This window comes from Filicampus tigris, chromosome 10 (genome assembly GCF_054856515.1).
Source record: "Filicampus tigris isolate MCC_2025a chromosome 10, RoL_Ftig_1.0, whole genome shotgun sequence".
Lineage (NCBI taxonomy): Eukaryota > Metazoa > Chordata > Actinopteri > Syngnathiformes > Syngnathidae > Filicampus > Filicampus tigris.
Window position 1 is genome coordinate 11,715,153 of NC_141226.1, and position 16,407 is coordinate 11,731,559.

The following is a 16,407-nucleotide window of genomic DNA, read 5'->3' on the forward strand; positions in this document are numbered from 1 at the left end:
TTTGACTTTTAAACCCCACCCCACCCCACCGCCGGCCTGTTTAATTTGACACAGATTTTAGGTCACTTTGATGAGGAACCCCAGAAATCCATTTCTCAGAATTGGGAATCTCCTTTCTTAATGTATTTGCTTTTGTATTATCCTCTTCCCCTTGCCTGCTGTCCAAAGTTACTCCTGTACAAAACAGGTTCTGTCAACTTTGCCAAAACACACAAGGAGCTCTTGTGCTGTTCGCTTAAGGCATTATTTGATCTATGTTGTATTGTTCCTCCTCCTGTTGTATTGTTCCTCCTTCCTTAGCAGCCAGTATACCTTCCCTTCCTGTCTGTTATTTCATCATGTGTGATTGCGTCTGTGTACGACCTACCGGTTGGTCAAGTGTTCTCGCTGTAAGGCCGAACCGCTAAAAATGTTCTCAGGGAGATAAAACAATAGCATAGACACCCTGTCCTATTGACATACCTGTTTGGTTTTTTTTGCGCCATAAAAAACATTCCCAAATATCCAAGGGTTGACAAGTGATTCAATAGTGAGGCACTGCCAGCCCATCCAGCCTTGAAGAATGAACTGGCACCACGCTGTCAGATGGGCTGATCAGCCGTCATCATGCGAGGAATCATCGGGGAACTTCGCTGATCCTGCCAGTTTGCCCGTCCCGATGGATTGGAGTGATGGAACACATTCTGCAATCCTCAGGCGCTTTAAAAAGGCCGTTAAATTTATAGATGCCCAGGGCTGAGTGCAGACAGGGCTTTATTTTGTGGTTTTGATAGAGTCCCGTCGCCCGTCTCGGTGAGCGGCTCTCGTCGGCGTTACAGACTCGGCAGGGGAATCGATAACAATTACCTGCCCTCCAGTCATTTAGTTCCGCAGCACCTCTCCAAACTTAACCGCATGCCATGAATTATTCACAGCATTAAGTGTTCAAAATACGCAGGGCCCATTGACTGACTCCTCTTAGCAGTGTTAAGTCTATGCTATCATGACAGAATAACAGACACTTGGAGCGTAATGGTTTTGCATTAGGCCCACTTCTCTCCAGGCCTTATTCACGAGTGCGTGTTGTGCAAACTCACTTCAGGTTCAGTGAATGGGAGTGACACCAGTGGTCACAGGACTACCAGTAGCCAAGAACAAGCTCGTCATATATTAGTCATCCTGCAAATCAGTTGCCCAGGCGTTAAGATGCGAAAATCGGACCAAGGCACTCCTTCATCCTTCTCCTCCTCCTCCTCCTTCCAAGCGTACTTGCGAATCCTTCCCCCTATCTTTCCGAAGCTCCCATGCATGCCTTGCTTGACAATGTAATCCTTGTCCTGTTCCCAGACTAGCAACATTTTTCCAGTACCTTGCATGTCCACGCTTCATCCCAAAATTTTTTTTAAACCTTAACCAATGCCCTCAGTGTTTTTGTTTCTGAATTGGTTGTATTTGAAAACACACTGTTATGGGTATTTCCATGAGATGCCGCTTTAAGCCAGTATGATTGTATTTATATATTTTTAAAACAAAAACAACAAAAACAGAGCTCGCCAATGCTTTGCATACACAAGCACATCTTAACAGGTTAGTTAGAGTTAGGGTTCTTATTAGGTGCTAGGGTTTGGCCTGACCTTATGGGCCATGGTTGGGTTAGGGTTACTTTTTGGTGTCATGGGTAAATGTCAGGATTAGGGTTCGGGTTTACTTGGGCTAAGGGATATTGTTCGTGTCATAATCCTATGTGAAAGGATTAGATATTGGCTGTGGTTAGGTGTTGGCGTGAAAACGGTAAGGGTTAGGATTAGGGATATTGTTATGAGCTAGGCTTTGGCCTTACCTAGTGGGCAAGGGTCAGGTATGGGTAAGGGAGGCGATGATTGTTACGAGTAAAGTTTTGAATTCGGGTACACCTTGGAGGTTAGGCATATTGTTACCATAATAAAGTATACTCACCACAAATATGTGCCATTGATTGAAAATGTAAAGACATTTGTTGAAGTCCATGTTGCGAAAAAAAAGAGAAAATGCCAATGAAAGTCTTTGGAGTCAAGGTACATTTTAGGCAACAAAATGTCACTATAAATCAACAATTTTAATGAAAATATAGCGAATGATTGGGACAAGCTGTCTTTTCCTGACTAGAATCTCAAAAGGTGCTTTCGTATTATTCAATTCCAATGATTAATGACAGGAATACAAAGCATGCTTGGTAATGACATTCCAGTTGGAATTCGATCTGGTGCGGACGGTGAGTGAAAAGGGAAGGTGGAGGAGGACTTGAATTTGAAAATTGTATTTTGATGGAGACTTGTGCAAACAAGAGTGAAGCAATTATTGTCAAGGATTTTTTAGCTCAGAGAAAACAGATGCTGCAATAGTGCGGGGGAGCACAGCAGAGTAAAATCTGCAGGGATATCTTAATGCCATAGTGTTTTGAGTACATCCCACCTAGCAGTATTGGGATAGCTATAATGGCATCCCACTGGGAAGCTGAGTGTTTGACTCTCTATAATCAAAATAAGTCACAGCTCCTCCTCCCAATCATTCTCTTCATGTTGTGTTTATTATTATTGATTTAAATAGTTGTGGTGGTTTTCGCTACCGTGTCTGATGTTTACCAAAAAGTTACCACGAGTGTTAAATAGCAGGCATCTCTTGTCTGTCTGCATTCAAATGGTGGAAACAAAGTCATATGCAAATGCTGTCTGTCTGTTTATTCTGGGCATGGCTTCTCAGAATGCCACATTGGAGCCTCCGCATCAGTGTTTGCCTTGTCCCTGGGCGACGTCAGCGGGCCTTCTCGTCTCCATGGGAACCCCTTTTTAATGTCAGCCCATCCGCATATCACCACTGCACAAAGAGCGAGCAAGCCAGCCAAAGTGAGCGGAGGGAGGGAGGCAGGGAGAGAGAGAGAGAGAGAGAGAGAGAGAAAGAGCGAGAGAGACAGAGAGAGAGAGGGAGACAGAGCGAAGGCGAGAGGTAGAAGAAATTAAACAATGCCCTCACTGCAGGGTCCTACAGTGATGCAACTCTCACCACCGTTTGTTCAAGTCCCTTGCAAAATTCCTTGTTTTATTTCATTCCCTTTTGTGGGGCCAGCCCCAAAACCCAACAGAATTGGCTTGGTAGTGTCCCAGAGCATTTTTGAAATTCAGGCCCCGAAGCCATTTTGACTAAGCAAATGGAATGTAATAGGCATGCCTATTCGGAGTAGGCCAACAAAAAAACTCCCAAAAAGCCAAGCTCGAAAAGACACACAAACTCTGCCATTTTGGTTTCAAGCAGACATTTTATGGTCATTTTGGGGGGTAATTAGAAATGGATTTTGTCTGTTTGCTACCACATTCAAACCACGTACATGAAACATATTGGACTGTTTTAATTTTCACCATTGTGTTTGGGCAGAGCATGGTATCAAAGCTTGATGACTTGCCATAGAGCAGGCTGATAATAGACATTTGGTAGCATTCTTGGGCATAACACCTCAAAACTTGGCTTTATAGTACTGTAACACAAGAAGATTTTGCAAACTTTGTAAATTCCGCCCCCAAAATACAAATTCACTTCGCAACTTGAAATGTAGTAGGCATGCCTATCATGAGTAAACCCACAGAAAAAGTCTCAAAATCCATGCTCGAAATGATGCAAACACTCTGACCTTTTGGGTAAAAGCAGCCAAGTTAATTTTTGGCCATTTCCATGGTTCCTTTCAAGATCATCTTATCCTTGATGTTCAGTTGCTACCAGATTTCAGCTATGCACACTTGGCAGATACTGTATGTGATGATAACTTGTCAAATATTTTAGTTTTTAGCATTGCTTGTTGCTAGAGCATATCAGCAAAGTTTGATCACTAGTTTGCTAATAGTTTCCGGAGAACCCCTCAAAACGTGGCTACACTTTTGCCATTTTGACCTAGAAACATGCAATTTGGTAGGCTTGTCGATCGTGACTCAACCCACACACGAACCCATGCCCATTTTGATTCAAATCAGACATTTTGTAATCATTTCTCAGCCATTTCTTGGAGTTCTTGAAATATAAATGTGTCCATTTTATAAGTATACAACTGTAGACAATTGGGTGTCACCAAACTATGAGGACTTTGAGCTTTCATGATGTACTGTTATGTTTTCAAGTTTGAACGTTTTCCTCCTCCTCTTCTGACCAATAGTACAGTGTTGCAGTATAATTGGAGATTATTGTATTTCTTAATTTTTTCTTGTACCGCATGTTCAGAAAAAGCTGAATTAATCAAATTGAATGACTCGCCAAAATAACAAGAAAGCCAAGGTTAAAGCATCATCGTACTTATCAAATCCTAACTACTCCCATCCTTTGTCCCGTCCTTTCCCTTTAGTACGCCGAGTCCCACCCAGGTTCTCCATCCCGCCCACCAACCAGGAGGTGATGCCGGGCGGCAGCGTCAACTTGACGTGTGTGGCAGTGGGCTCACCCATGCCCTACGTCAAATGGATGATGGGCTTGAAAGAGCTGACCCGTGAGGAGGAGATGCCCATGGGACGTAACGTACTGGAGGTCACCAACATCCGCGAGTCGGGCAACTACACCTGCGTGGCCATGTCCTCGCTGGGCATGATCGAAGCCACGGCGCAGGTCACCGTCAAAGGTGAGAGTCCTACGAATGGTATATTCGTTATGGAAGTTTTTCTGAGTGCAACTACGAGGTAGTATGACTTTTTTTTTTTTTTTAACTACAATACAACCCTATACTCGTTGCCCTGAGTCCCTTCATGGATGAAATTTGTCTCCTCACCAATAGACCCTTGTCTTCCTTAATTTTTGTTGTCACTGGATGCTCACTCGTAGGTCGGGAACATTTTCGGTCATCTTAACATTTGAGGATATGATTTGGGCATGCCTAATTGCTGCAATAATATCAACCGCACCGCACGGTTATCTGCAGTTCTTCTCCTAACACCGCCATTGTTGTTGCTGCACGCTCCTTGGTCAGGCATGTTTGGCATTATTGTCACTGATTACATTTGAGCTTACCCCGTTGCTGCGGTGAGTCCACAGTGTCCACTTTGCTGTAGCGCTCCATTCCTTGCTATATATGGCATACTCTTGGATACAATTCAGCCCCTGACCATCAGACTCTCGCTATCCTCACTTGTTAAGTGTGTCTTGTTATGACCAACGCGTTGAGTGGGTCATGGTTGGCAGAGTTGTGACTGTTTTGAAGTGGAAGACCGACTGCCTTAGGCTGTGCAGTGGAAAAGTGGCACTGGGAGTCAAGAAACCCATGCTGAACTAGAGTTAACAAACCTCTTGGGTGCCATGGAAATAGTTACTCAGTTGTTGTCTCTTATCAAAAAGGAAACCAATTTTTAATTAACTAAAAATGTGATTTGTCTTCTTTTGGTTGGTTTGGTTTTTGTTTTGAGTTCTAGTAGCTTCTCTCGTCACGTCAAGGACGAGTCTACAGTATGAAACAGGCCTTTTCAGATGGAATAAAAACATCACAACCTTCAGCTCCTAAATGACCCATTCTAACGAAATGTCTGTGGCATGCTTGTTTCGAAATACAATACAATACAATGCAATACAAAACAATAAAATACAATACAATACAATACAATACCCTAAAACTCAAGAATTAAACCCAACCTAACTCACACTGATATCTGCATCCATCAAAATCAGTACAGCTCTGCTTACCTTTTGGCTTTGATATGAGAGCAGGGACATGCCACATATGGGAGATATGGCTGTTTATGATGCATCATGCCTCCGCATTAGTTTCAGACAGTGTAGCCCGGCAGCCGGACTGTGGATGTCGCTCTTATATCAAAGCACCACGATATTGGTATACATGCAGTTCTCCACAATATGGCCTCTTTTTAAAGCCAGTACTAATCTTTTTTTTTTTCAGCCTTGCCAAAACCCCCAGTATCTCTCATGGTGACCGAAAGAACAGCCACCAGTGTGACGTTGACGTGGGACTCTGGCAACCCGGAACCCGTGTCCTACTACATGATCCAGTACAGGGCCAAGGCTTCAGACAACGGCTTTCAGGAGGTGGAGGGCGTTGCCACTACCCGCTATAGCATCGGCGGCCTTAGCCCCTACTCGGAGTACGAGTTCCGCGTCATGGCAGTGAACAACATCGGCCGCGGTGCACCCAGTGAGCCGGTGGCGACACGCACGGGAGAGCAGGCCCCGTCGTCGCCCCCGCTGCGTGTCCAAGCGCGCATGCTGAGCGCCACCACCATGCTGGTGCAGTGGGACCCACCTGAGGAGCCCAACGGGCACATCCGGGGCTTCCGCATCTACTACAGCTCGGACCACACGGCGCCACTCAGCGCCTGGCACAAGCACAACACGGACGACAGCAGCCTGACCACCATCTCAGGACTGACGCCAGATATCACCTACAGCCTTAGGGTGCTGGGCTTCACCTCCGTTGGGGACGGCCCGCCTTCTGAGGTCCTTCAGGTCAAAACCCAGCAGGGAGGTGAGTGTCCAGACCCCCAGTTGGTCAGTCTTTGGCCACGTTCACTTCATAATCTCTCTTTTCTTTCAGTCCCGTCCCAGCCGTCGGGCTTCGTGGCTGAAACGGAGCTGGACACTCGCGTCTTGCTGTCGTGGCTGTGGCCTCTTCAGGACCCCATCATCAAGTACGAGCTGCAGTACTGGGAGGCCGGCACGGACAACAAGGTTAGAAACACGGGTGCTCCATCAACTTTCCAGTGTGTATTACCTTTCCTGCTTTGGTTGATAATTTACGCTGCCTATATGTAAACTCCTTTAAAATGCACGCAAGGGTCCACTGGATCATACGTTGTCATTTTCATCCCAATGTAAAACAGTTTCCAGTTAATAAAATGTTGCAGATTATTTCTGTTTTCATAGTTCCCTATGGGGGAAATGTGACGTTGAATGTTCCACTGTTGTGACATCCAAAACTCTGAACTCCGCAGATACATGTGACCTTCGATCCAGCCGGCTCTTACGCCGTGGACGGCCTCAAGCCCGACACGGTCTACCGCTTCTCTCTGGCCGCCCGCTCCGAAATGGGCTTAGGCGTCTACACCCAGGCCATCGAGGCTCGCACCGCCCAGTCCAGTAAGTCAATCATTTTTGTTTTGTTTTATCTCCTCGCTCCCGTCGCTAACCAAATAAAAGTCGGCCTCCAGCCGGACGAGGTCATCGCTTTTAGCACGCAAAGTTGAGTTACTAAAGTGGCAGACAGCGTGGGTTACCCGAATGTCAAAGTCAATTTCAGCACAGCTTCAAATGTTGCCTGTGCATCCACCGTCCTTGTCACCAACACTAACGCCGTCTGCTTATCGGAGGGCCAGGCTCTGTTGTTCGACATCCAAGGTAGGTTTTATGTTTCCCCACCGCATATCATCAGATCCACTTAGTAAGACTTCCACCATGCATGTACTGCATGAATCCCTTTATGTTTTTCAATGCGATGGGCTGACTCGTCAATCTCTCAAAGAAGACCCTGAATAATGCGTGTGGTTATACGTGTGAAAAATGTATCAGGCGTTTTACATTGGATAGAGAATGAAATAATTTATCTTTAATTTGATCTTGGTTTCACGCCTTGTCTTTTTTTGCGCGCTTGTCTCTCTTGCCCCTGAGGCACGTGTATTTCCCGTGTTTCCTAGTTTGGCTTTTGTCAAGAGAATAACATTGGATGGATTTGAATACCTAAATGTTATACAGGAGCTATTTCTGCTATGCTAAGTTGACTTTAACCCTTGAGAGGTCCTGAAATAAATAATCACCTTCATTATCAAAAATGATCACCTTCTCAAAAACGCTGTAAAAAAAGTACTTGAAAAAAAATCTATTTTAAATGAGCCATATAATTACATATTTTTTAAAGACACCTTTTGAATGTTGCTGCATGTTTGAAAGGGGTAAAGGTAGTGACAGCTGGGGAACTTATCAGTTCAGTAGTACGGCAACTTTACTGAAAACAGGTGTGAAACTTTGCTGATTACTTTGAATGAGGGTAAAATAGATTAGGACAAACAGTAGTGGAAATTGTTTTGTCAACATGTAGAATAGCAAAGTTTCAAAATAGGACGTATTTTCTTCGCTAGGACCAAATGTTCATTCTGTGTTCCGTTGCTATTTTAGCCTAATTTAAGGAACAAAAGACGATTCAAAAATTGTTTCTAAAAGAATTTCGTTGGACCTATTCAACTAGTTTTCATTCAACACAGCCAAAATAGCATGCAAAAAAAGGTGCACAACATGTCCCTTGGGGTTAATTAGTGTGTCAGCTTCCCATTTGGAGCTCACTGTTCATCGTGCTGCATCTTAAGAAGGATACTTGATAGGCATGCTCGCTTTATATCCCATCTTATTTCCCCTTTGTGGTGTTGAATAGGTGTTGTGTAGATGCATGCCGTTGTGTTACAATGCGTACCTCTGGACTTGAGACCTCACCGTCTCACGCTCTGGCTGTTAATTAGCCATAACAACAGACGAGTAACATCTTCGTACAGACACATTAGTGGCTTTCCACATGTAGGTAAAATCCCCACCGCCGCTACACTGCTTCTTTGGCAATGTGTGACGTGCAAACATTACTTGACACTTGTTCGCACCCTCACGCAGTTGTTTGCTCGTTTCGTCGAGGGAGCAACGGGAGGGAGATAGCAGTTCAGGGCAAATTACATCTTTATGAAAACACTGACCTGTAAAATTTTCTGGGATATTTTATATTCTGCCCCCGCTGTTGTCATTGTTTCACGGTCCCTCGCGTAATATAAAGTGCCACACGCACACACCCCCACACACGCACACACACACCCCCACACGCACACACACACACACACACACTATCACAAACCCGTCCGTGTAATAGAGCGAAACTCTCGGTCCAGAGGTTGCATCTTAGTGTCAGAGGAAGCTTTTTGTATTTGTATTGCTTAAATTGCTTGGGGAACAATACACTTGTAATGGACAAAAGTATTGGGACACACCCCATTAATCAGTTTCTTGACATTTTGGATCAACTTAGTGGCAGCAGTTTGGGGAAGGTCCTTTTCTGTTGCCAGTGCTCCAGACAAGGTCAAATGAAAGGTATGCTGGATAAATCTATTGCGGAACAGCCATCAAAATCTTGAAAGGGGAAATCAACCCAAACAATTTGTTTTCAAGAATACGTTCCCAGCAGGCCCACTAGTTGAAACACGGCATTCTGATTAATATTGCGTTTGTGGAATATGAGTTAAGCAGCAAAATTCACCCCTTTTTAGCCATCTCAGGGGGCGGCCATGTTCTCACTTCTGTCGACTGAAAAATTACATTACAACTGCTCAGGTAACGACCAATCACGGCTCAGCCTCAGAAAACAGGTCAGCCGTGATTGGTCGTTACCTGAGGCCGGAGCAGTTGTGATATAATTTACAGTCAACAAAAGTGACAAAATGGCCTCCCCCAGAGATGAGTAAAAAAAGGTGGAGTAACTCTTATTCCACAAATACAATATTTATTACAATGCCATGTTTCAACTAGTGGGCCTGCTGGGAACATATTCTTGAAAAAAATATGTTTGGGTTGACTTCCCCTTTAAAATGAACTGAAACTGGAGATTCTTCAGGATTAACAAGATGTCCACGGACACACACTAACATTTTGTGGGAATTCTTCCGAGATGAGTGGAAGCTGTCATTAGCCTCTTTGACACAAATCCGCCTCAGAGCTCCGCCTGTGCCTTTCACACAGCCTCCGCAGTTTTGCGTCTTTGGATAATTAGATACATGGCGACAGCAGCACCAGCAACCGGGGCAGCAAATCAGACTTCCACAAAAAGCAGAATCTGCCGTAAACCTTTTATCTGCCCAACGACTATCAGCAACTAGTGTTGCTAACGGAGTTGCAATCTCGCAGATGTAACGGCCAATCCAAAACAAAAAGTCCATGTGCTTTCTCAACAAAAAAATTCAAACACAAAGTGACACCCAGTCGGCTTCCTCCAAGCCATACCAATACGGTGTAAGTGATGTTTTTTACAGTAATCCTTAACTATATTTATCATTTAATTTGTATCTGTAGCTAAAAAGCAACGCTTGGAAAGTCTCTCTGGCCGAAATGCACAAGTGCAGTCAGCGAATAACACTTGATTACAGCTCTGTTAATACCTCAGGCGGAAAAAATACTGGTTTGATTTTGTTCACTCATTCAATTTCGGTGCTGTTTATATAGAGTACCAGAATTTGGTGTTGAATGTTGAATCATACCTTTATTCTGACTTGGTTATGTCTCACTTGGCGGAAAATTACCAGGTTCTACACTGCACTCCACCCCATGTTGGTGATGTTAATAAAGAGCAGCGAAAAAAGACAGCAATATGATGGCTTTTACAGGCAGTGTAAAAGTAGCTACAGATTCAAAGAGCTCAATATTTTCCTGGAAGAAGCGGTTCAGATAATGGATGGATGGATGTCCTTGCTACTTGTCACAATACTTAAGTCAATTTCCAACTCAAAAGATAACAAAAAGCTTCCATTTTTTGCCTTCAGTTTGCCTGTCTTTTAGTGTTTATTTTACGTTTGCTTGATCCACCCGTCCATCCCCTCCCTTGTGATTGTGCTTCCCTCCCTCCTCCACACCCCTCCTCGCAGCCCCCTCGGCTCCCCCCCAGGATGTGCACCTGTTCAGCCTCAGCTCCACAAGCCTCAAGGTGAGTTGGGCGGCACCGCCGGCCGGCCGCCGCCACGGCGTCATCGTCAGCTACACGGTCAGCTACCAAGCGCTGAGCGGCGAGGACACGGAGCGCCACGAGGTGAGCGGCATCGGCGCCGCCGCCTCAGTCTACGTCATCCAGGACCTGGAGCGCTGGACAGAGTATCAGGTGTGGGTGCGCGCTCACACCAAGGCGGGGCCGGGCCCCGAGAGCGCCCCGGTGACGATGAAAACCCAGCCGGATGGTAGGTTGAGGCCAGAGATGGCAAAAGTACTCACACTCTGTATAGTATAAACATTGGAAAAACTGACAAAAGCGGAACTACTGATTCAACTCCTCTACTTAAGTAAACTTTAAAAAGTACAGACTCTGAAATGTATTTATGTAAAAAAGTAAAATGCGTTTTTACTCAGAATTATATACACTACCCGTTTTGATAATTTGATACTACAAAAGAAAAACTTTTGCTAGCTTTGTGAATTGAGCAACAAATAAATACTAAATTAGCTAATGATAAGTGAAAAATACATACAAAAAGCATAGGTAGTCTTTTTCAGATAGAATTGAGAATTTTTGTTGTTGCCACTGTCCCTGTTCAAGATCTAAAATAAGATGGTTGTGGAACAACATAGTGGTTAGCCTCGTTAGCTTTCCCTATTCCAATTGCCACTAGCCTTAAAAGATTTATACCAGCAATAAGTCATGACCGCTGAGTGCGGTGATGCCAAGCAAAACTTTAGATTTGTCACCAAATGGATATGTGTAATAATGCATAGATAATAAGTGTGCTAACAAGAACTGTATTTATCGTAGAAGGTGAGAAGAGAAATAAATACTCAAGTAAAGTACAAATCTACTTAAGTACAGTATTAAAAGTACCACTGGTTGATGCAAGTACGATGCAAGATTTGTCTTCTCCCCCCCTCCTTCATCTCCTCTTTCTTCCTCTCTGAGTCTCGTTTGTTGATCAATAACAAGCTAATGAGGCGCTCCTGCAGCCACGAGGGGCGCCATGTTGGTTTTTCTCCCTTTTTTTCTCCTCGTTTCAACTTTTTTTAAATGTATTGCAGGTTATGTCTCATCACCTCGGGACTTGCCTCTGTGTCACTTCCCTCTCTCACTGTTTACACACCATCCAGGTTCTAAAGTGGAGCACCGCACTCCCTTGCTCCCTCTTCTTCGTTTGTTTGCTACTCCTCAGAGAAATCAGCCTGTAATGAATCTTTTTTGAAGTTCAGCTCATTTTCACGCCGTCACTGCACCCACATGCTGGCCCACATTCTTGCCGGTCCAAAGTTGCTCTTGATCCAGCGCCAATTTGTTATCAGTCGTTTCTCTCATCAAAGCATAGTGATAATCACAAACTCAGCATTTTCTCCACTTTATTTTCGCTTCACAGTGCCAGGAGCGCCGCCCCGGAAGCTGGAGGCCGAGGCCGTCAACTCCACCGCCATCCGCGTAACCTGGAAGCCGCCGCTGCAGAGCAAGCAGCACGGCCAGATCCGAGGCTACCAGGTGGCCTACACGCTGGTGGAGAACGGCGAGCCGCGCGGGCAGCCCAACATCCTTGACGTGGTCTTGGCGGAGGAGCAGGTACCTTGTCACCGGCTGCGTCATGTCTACTTCATTCATGTTTGATTCTCTGCTGCTTTCACTCTCTACTAGGTCACGCTTCAGTCCCTCCCCACACACATGCTATTTTGTACTGTCCCCCTTCCTCTTCGTTTTCTCTCCTCATCTGACTTTTGACTTGAAATTGCCTCACATCTTTGTAATTAAAAAAAAAAAATCATAGTCTACCTGCAGTCATACTGTTGCGGCACATATTCTGTGTGAGGGTTTTCAAATGCACTGCCTTGTGTTGCCACGTTTCACCTGACAATTTCACCTGAATTCCTGATCCCACGGGGGACGGCGCTGCAACCCAATGCAGGTTATTTTTATCGGACCACAGTGTTTGACCTTAATATGTGTTGTCTTAAATACTCAAAGATAAGTTTAATGTATTGGAATTTAATTTGGATGCAAGATCATCTTTAAACATTACAAGAACCAGGGAGTAGGAATTCAATTGTGGATACTTTTTCCCAGACGAGGCTGGCATGGCATTCCCGGGCCTCATCTAGGAATTCCTAACACTGTCTATGTGTATGGCTCCACCGTTTGTGTTCACACGAGCAATACTTAAAGGATTATAACACCGCGACACCATTGCTACATGTTGATACGTTTATGGGATTTTGCATTGTTTATTACCATTAAGCTAAATGGACTAGGCTAAAGCAAAGCAATGTGTTTGTTTTAAATAAATACACACCATGTAATTGTCTTTATTTGATGTTTAGTTTGACAGCACACTTCAACTGGAATTGGCACTAAACATCTGGAAGACTCTTTTATGAAGAATTGTTCGCTATCGGTCAGAGTTCTGATGGTTGTGAAGTGAGTTTAGTCCACTGTCACCATACTGTACATCGCTCTTCTCTTGAATGTTCCCTCACAAGCAAAGGGAACGTGTGATGGTTCACATTCTGAAAAACTCTTAAGTTGGGTCACTTGTAAGTCAAAGCGCCACCATACACTGAAAAGTGAGCTCACTTTGATCTTTACGGCAATATCATTTCAAATGAGCTTAATTGGCCTGTTTGGTTATTTGGTGCATGCGTCCCTGTCCAGGCTGCCCAGTACAATGTGGCTGGAGAAAAAAAACGGAATGTACGCCTGTGCTGAAGGCAACAACTTTTTTTTGGGGGGGCTTTTATCTTTCACCATGCCCTGCCTTATTCATAGTGTGATGACTATCCTAAGAACCCAATAAAATAGCATCTCTATTTGTTCTGCTGGCTGCAAACATTAATGGGAACACGCATTTGCGCGCCGCCCTCCGCTGTCTCGGAAAAAACATCTAATTTTTCACACGCGCAGAGCAGCGGGGGTACTGGTCCGCTTCCATGGCACATACACACCGCCGCGCCCTTGAGCGAGGGGGTTATTAACCCTCATTAACAATCGTAAATATCCTGCCGTCTTCACCCCATCGCACACTGCCAAGGCCAGCTGAGTAAGTAGGATCTTTTTTTCACGATAGGACATTCTTTTGTAAAAGGCTGAATTCAGATTGTTGGTGTGGACAGATGTAGGCATAAAATTAGCATCATTAGTTGCAGGGCAGCTCGAGGTTAAATGTGAAGGCTCTGGCTGGATAAATAGCAGAGTTAAGGAATGAGATAGGAACTCTATATATTTTGCAGTCACTTACAATCATTTTTAAAAATGATTTTTAGGCTAATTTACATAAAACCTAAACTAACACATTTTCATTAGCCGGATATGATAATTTGACACTTGAATCTTGATGTCATACTGTGAGAGAAATTATACAAGACCTCACAGTATTTGAATATTTGTATTCACATCATTACTGTTACCTCACATGTGTCGTGTGAGGATCAGGATTTGGACCCATACGCAGACATGACACGGAAGTTGAAGAGTAAAAAGTCTTTATCCACAAAAATACAAAGTAACAAGAGAGATCAGGATTGGAAGAGAGTTTGCATCCTCACTCGAAGAAGGTTTGACGTATGGACAATGTGTCAGTGTGTAACTCAAACTGTAAGACTTCATGACATCATCAAGGACAAAGAATAAAAGGACCATAACAACAGAGCAACTGATACAACACGTATACAACCAGTCATAACAACATGGTTAATAACACTAGTCAACACATTTTTACTATAATTGTTAATGAGAGATGCAAGTGAACTCATTTAGATGATTTTTTTACACTAATTCACAATCTGTGCTCGTTCTCAACTTTTCATAATAATACAACAACAATAATATATGTAATATAGTAGTATATTAATATTTCTGAATTAAGGGTGAGGTTCACCAGCAGGTTGATTTTTTTTTTTTTTTTCTGAAATGCCATAGCTATGCATGGTAAAATCCGTATTGCGCAAGTTTTTATAGGTCAAACTTAAAACAAAAAATGAAAATATCTCAGAAACGTGACGTCCTAATTAGCATCAAAAATACGTTTAGGGACATATAAAGCCATCTGTGATTAAATTTTGACCAGTGATCTCTTAAGGCTTTCTTACGCAGTTAATCATCAAACATGCTTTCATTCGTCATTTGTGTTGATATGTGATCATATCAATTCTGTATCAATACATATAGTATTTTTTACACGTGGTGATGACATTACACAGAGGTCATCATATTAAAAGACCAAAATTATTATAAAATACCTCAAATATTTGGTGCCTGCATCTCAACACAAAATGGATATTATGTTCGCGCCACTCTTGAATAGCCAGCACACAGTCACACTTTTATTTTGAGCCGCAAATAAGATGGTGGCTTCTTGCATTAACCTGCCTGGTTGAACTCGACGTGACCCCGAGCTTTCGTGCCTGACAGCTCTGGTTTGTGCCAGCACCACATAATTAACACATCTCACAAATTGCCACTCGAGTCAGTCCTGAAGACGCCTTTCTCACTCTCTCTCTCTCTCTCTCTCTTTCTCTCTCTCTCTCTCTTTCTCTCTCTCTCTCTCTCTCTCTCTCTCTCTCTCTCTCTCTCTCTCTCTCTCTCTCTAAAACCTGTTGTTCCTGCCTCTGGCAATTCTCTACCTTGCCTTCTGTTTCCCTTTTTCTGTTGCGCTCCACGAGCCGTTTGCGTCATTCCAAGAGAGTCTTTGCGTGCAAGTCGGTTCCCCTCGATTTAGTCACGTAGAGCGGGCCACCTGCATGGGCCTGCCCGGACATCAACGAAGGAAAAGGACCACACAGCCAGCCAAAAACAAAGTAACGCTCCGACAGCCATTTTCTCGCCCAACCGTCTCGCACCACACAGTCTCCCCTCCCAAACCACTACTGTGTCGACACATAACACAAGCAAGCACCTGTTTTGAAGTAGGATTAATTTAAAAAAAAACACAATTAAAAATAAAGATAATTTTATAGTTATTTTTCTTTTACATAATTTTATATATTACTACAATATTTTTAAATTGTTTTTTATTTGATTATATTGACCTGCCAATGACACAAGAGTGTATAAAGTGAGGCAGAAATGTCACATTTATACACTTGATTGACAGCGGGTCACATTGACCCGTGAACAGTTTAAGTGAACCAAAGAAACTTAACATCCGAGTTCAAAACACTATTTGACTTTATCTAACATGTCATGCAAACCTGACTGCGATTGTATAGCGAATTCCGTCTGCGCCGCTATCACCTCTCCCTCTGCTCTTATCTCTGGCTGCCGCTCGCCTCCTCACGCTTAGCTGCAATGCTACAAGGACTGCTTCATATGTGTGTGCGTGTGGGCGCTACAAGCACCTCTTTTCAAGCCCCAGCCCACACAGCACCCTCATTTTCCGTGCTTATTTTAAACCAAGAGCCCAGCGCTAACAGCGCCATGCTATCGACCCCTTTTTTTGCGACCGTGACGGACGGGGGCCACTTTTCGCTGCCTTGCACTTTGGGTAACCTTTAGGCAATTATTACCTGTGATAAAAGCCCCTTTTCCACTGCGCAGTACCTACTCTGCTCTTCTCGCTCGTGCTTTTTTATGAGTGAAAAGGTCAGCTGGTGTTCCAAACGTGACAATGGTGATACACAGCTAGATATAAGGATGCATGCTAATGTCAGTGTCTCCATTTTGCTCTAGCACTCCATTTTGTAGTTGGCAACATCAAGAGCAACCCCCAAGGACACTTCGACGTGGTC

General features: G+C 43.9%; 1 protein-coding gene across 13 annotated transcripts in view; it reads left to right on the forward strand.

Moving 5' to 3' along the window:
- Nucleotides 1–16,407, forward strand: part of LOC147140821 (receptor-type tyrosine-protein phosphatase F-like) — a 238,488-nt gene that overhangs the window by 155,271 nt on the left and 66,810 nt on the right. For 10 of the 13 annotated variants that reach the window (XM_086042067.1, XM_086042069.1, XM_086042065.1 and 7 more), the window contains 6 exons: nucleotides 4,343–4,612; nucleotides 5,879–6,460; nucleotides 6,530–6,663; nucleotides 6,927–7,071; nucleotides 10,599–10,904; nucleotides 12,060–12,253. In XM_086042067.1, the coding sequence (XP_085898193.1) occupies nucleotides 4,343–4,612; nucleotides 5,879–6,460; nucleotides 6,530–6,663; nucleotides 6,927–7,071; nucleotides 10,599–10,904; nucleotides 12,060–12,253 (1,631 nt within the window). The remainder of the gene's footprint in view (nucleotides 1–4,342; nucleotides 4,613–5,878; nucleotides 6,461–6,529; nucleotides 6,664–6,926; nucleotides 7,072–10,598; nucleotides 10,905–12,059; nucleotides 12,254–16,407) is intronic. The other 3 variants (XM_086042074.1, XM_086042075.1, XM_086042079.1) reach the window with 1 other exon arrangement.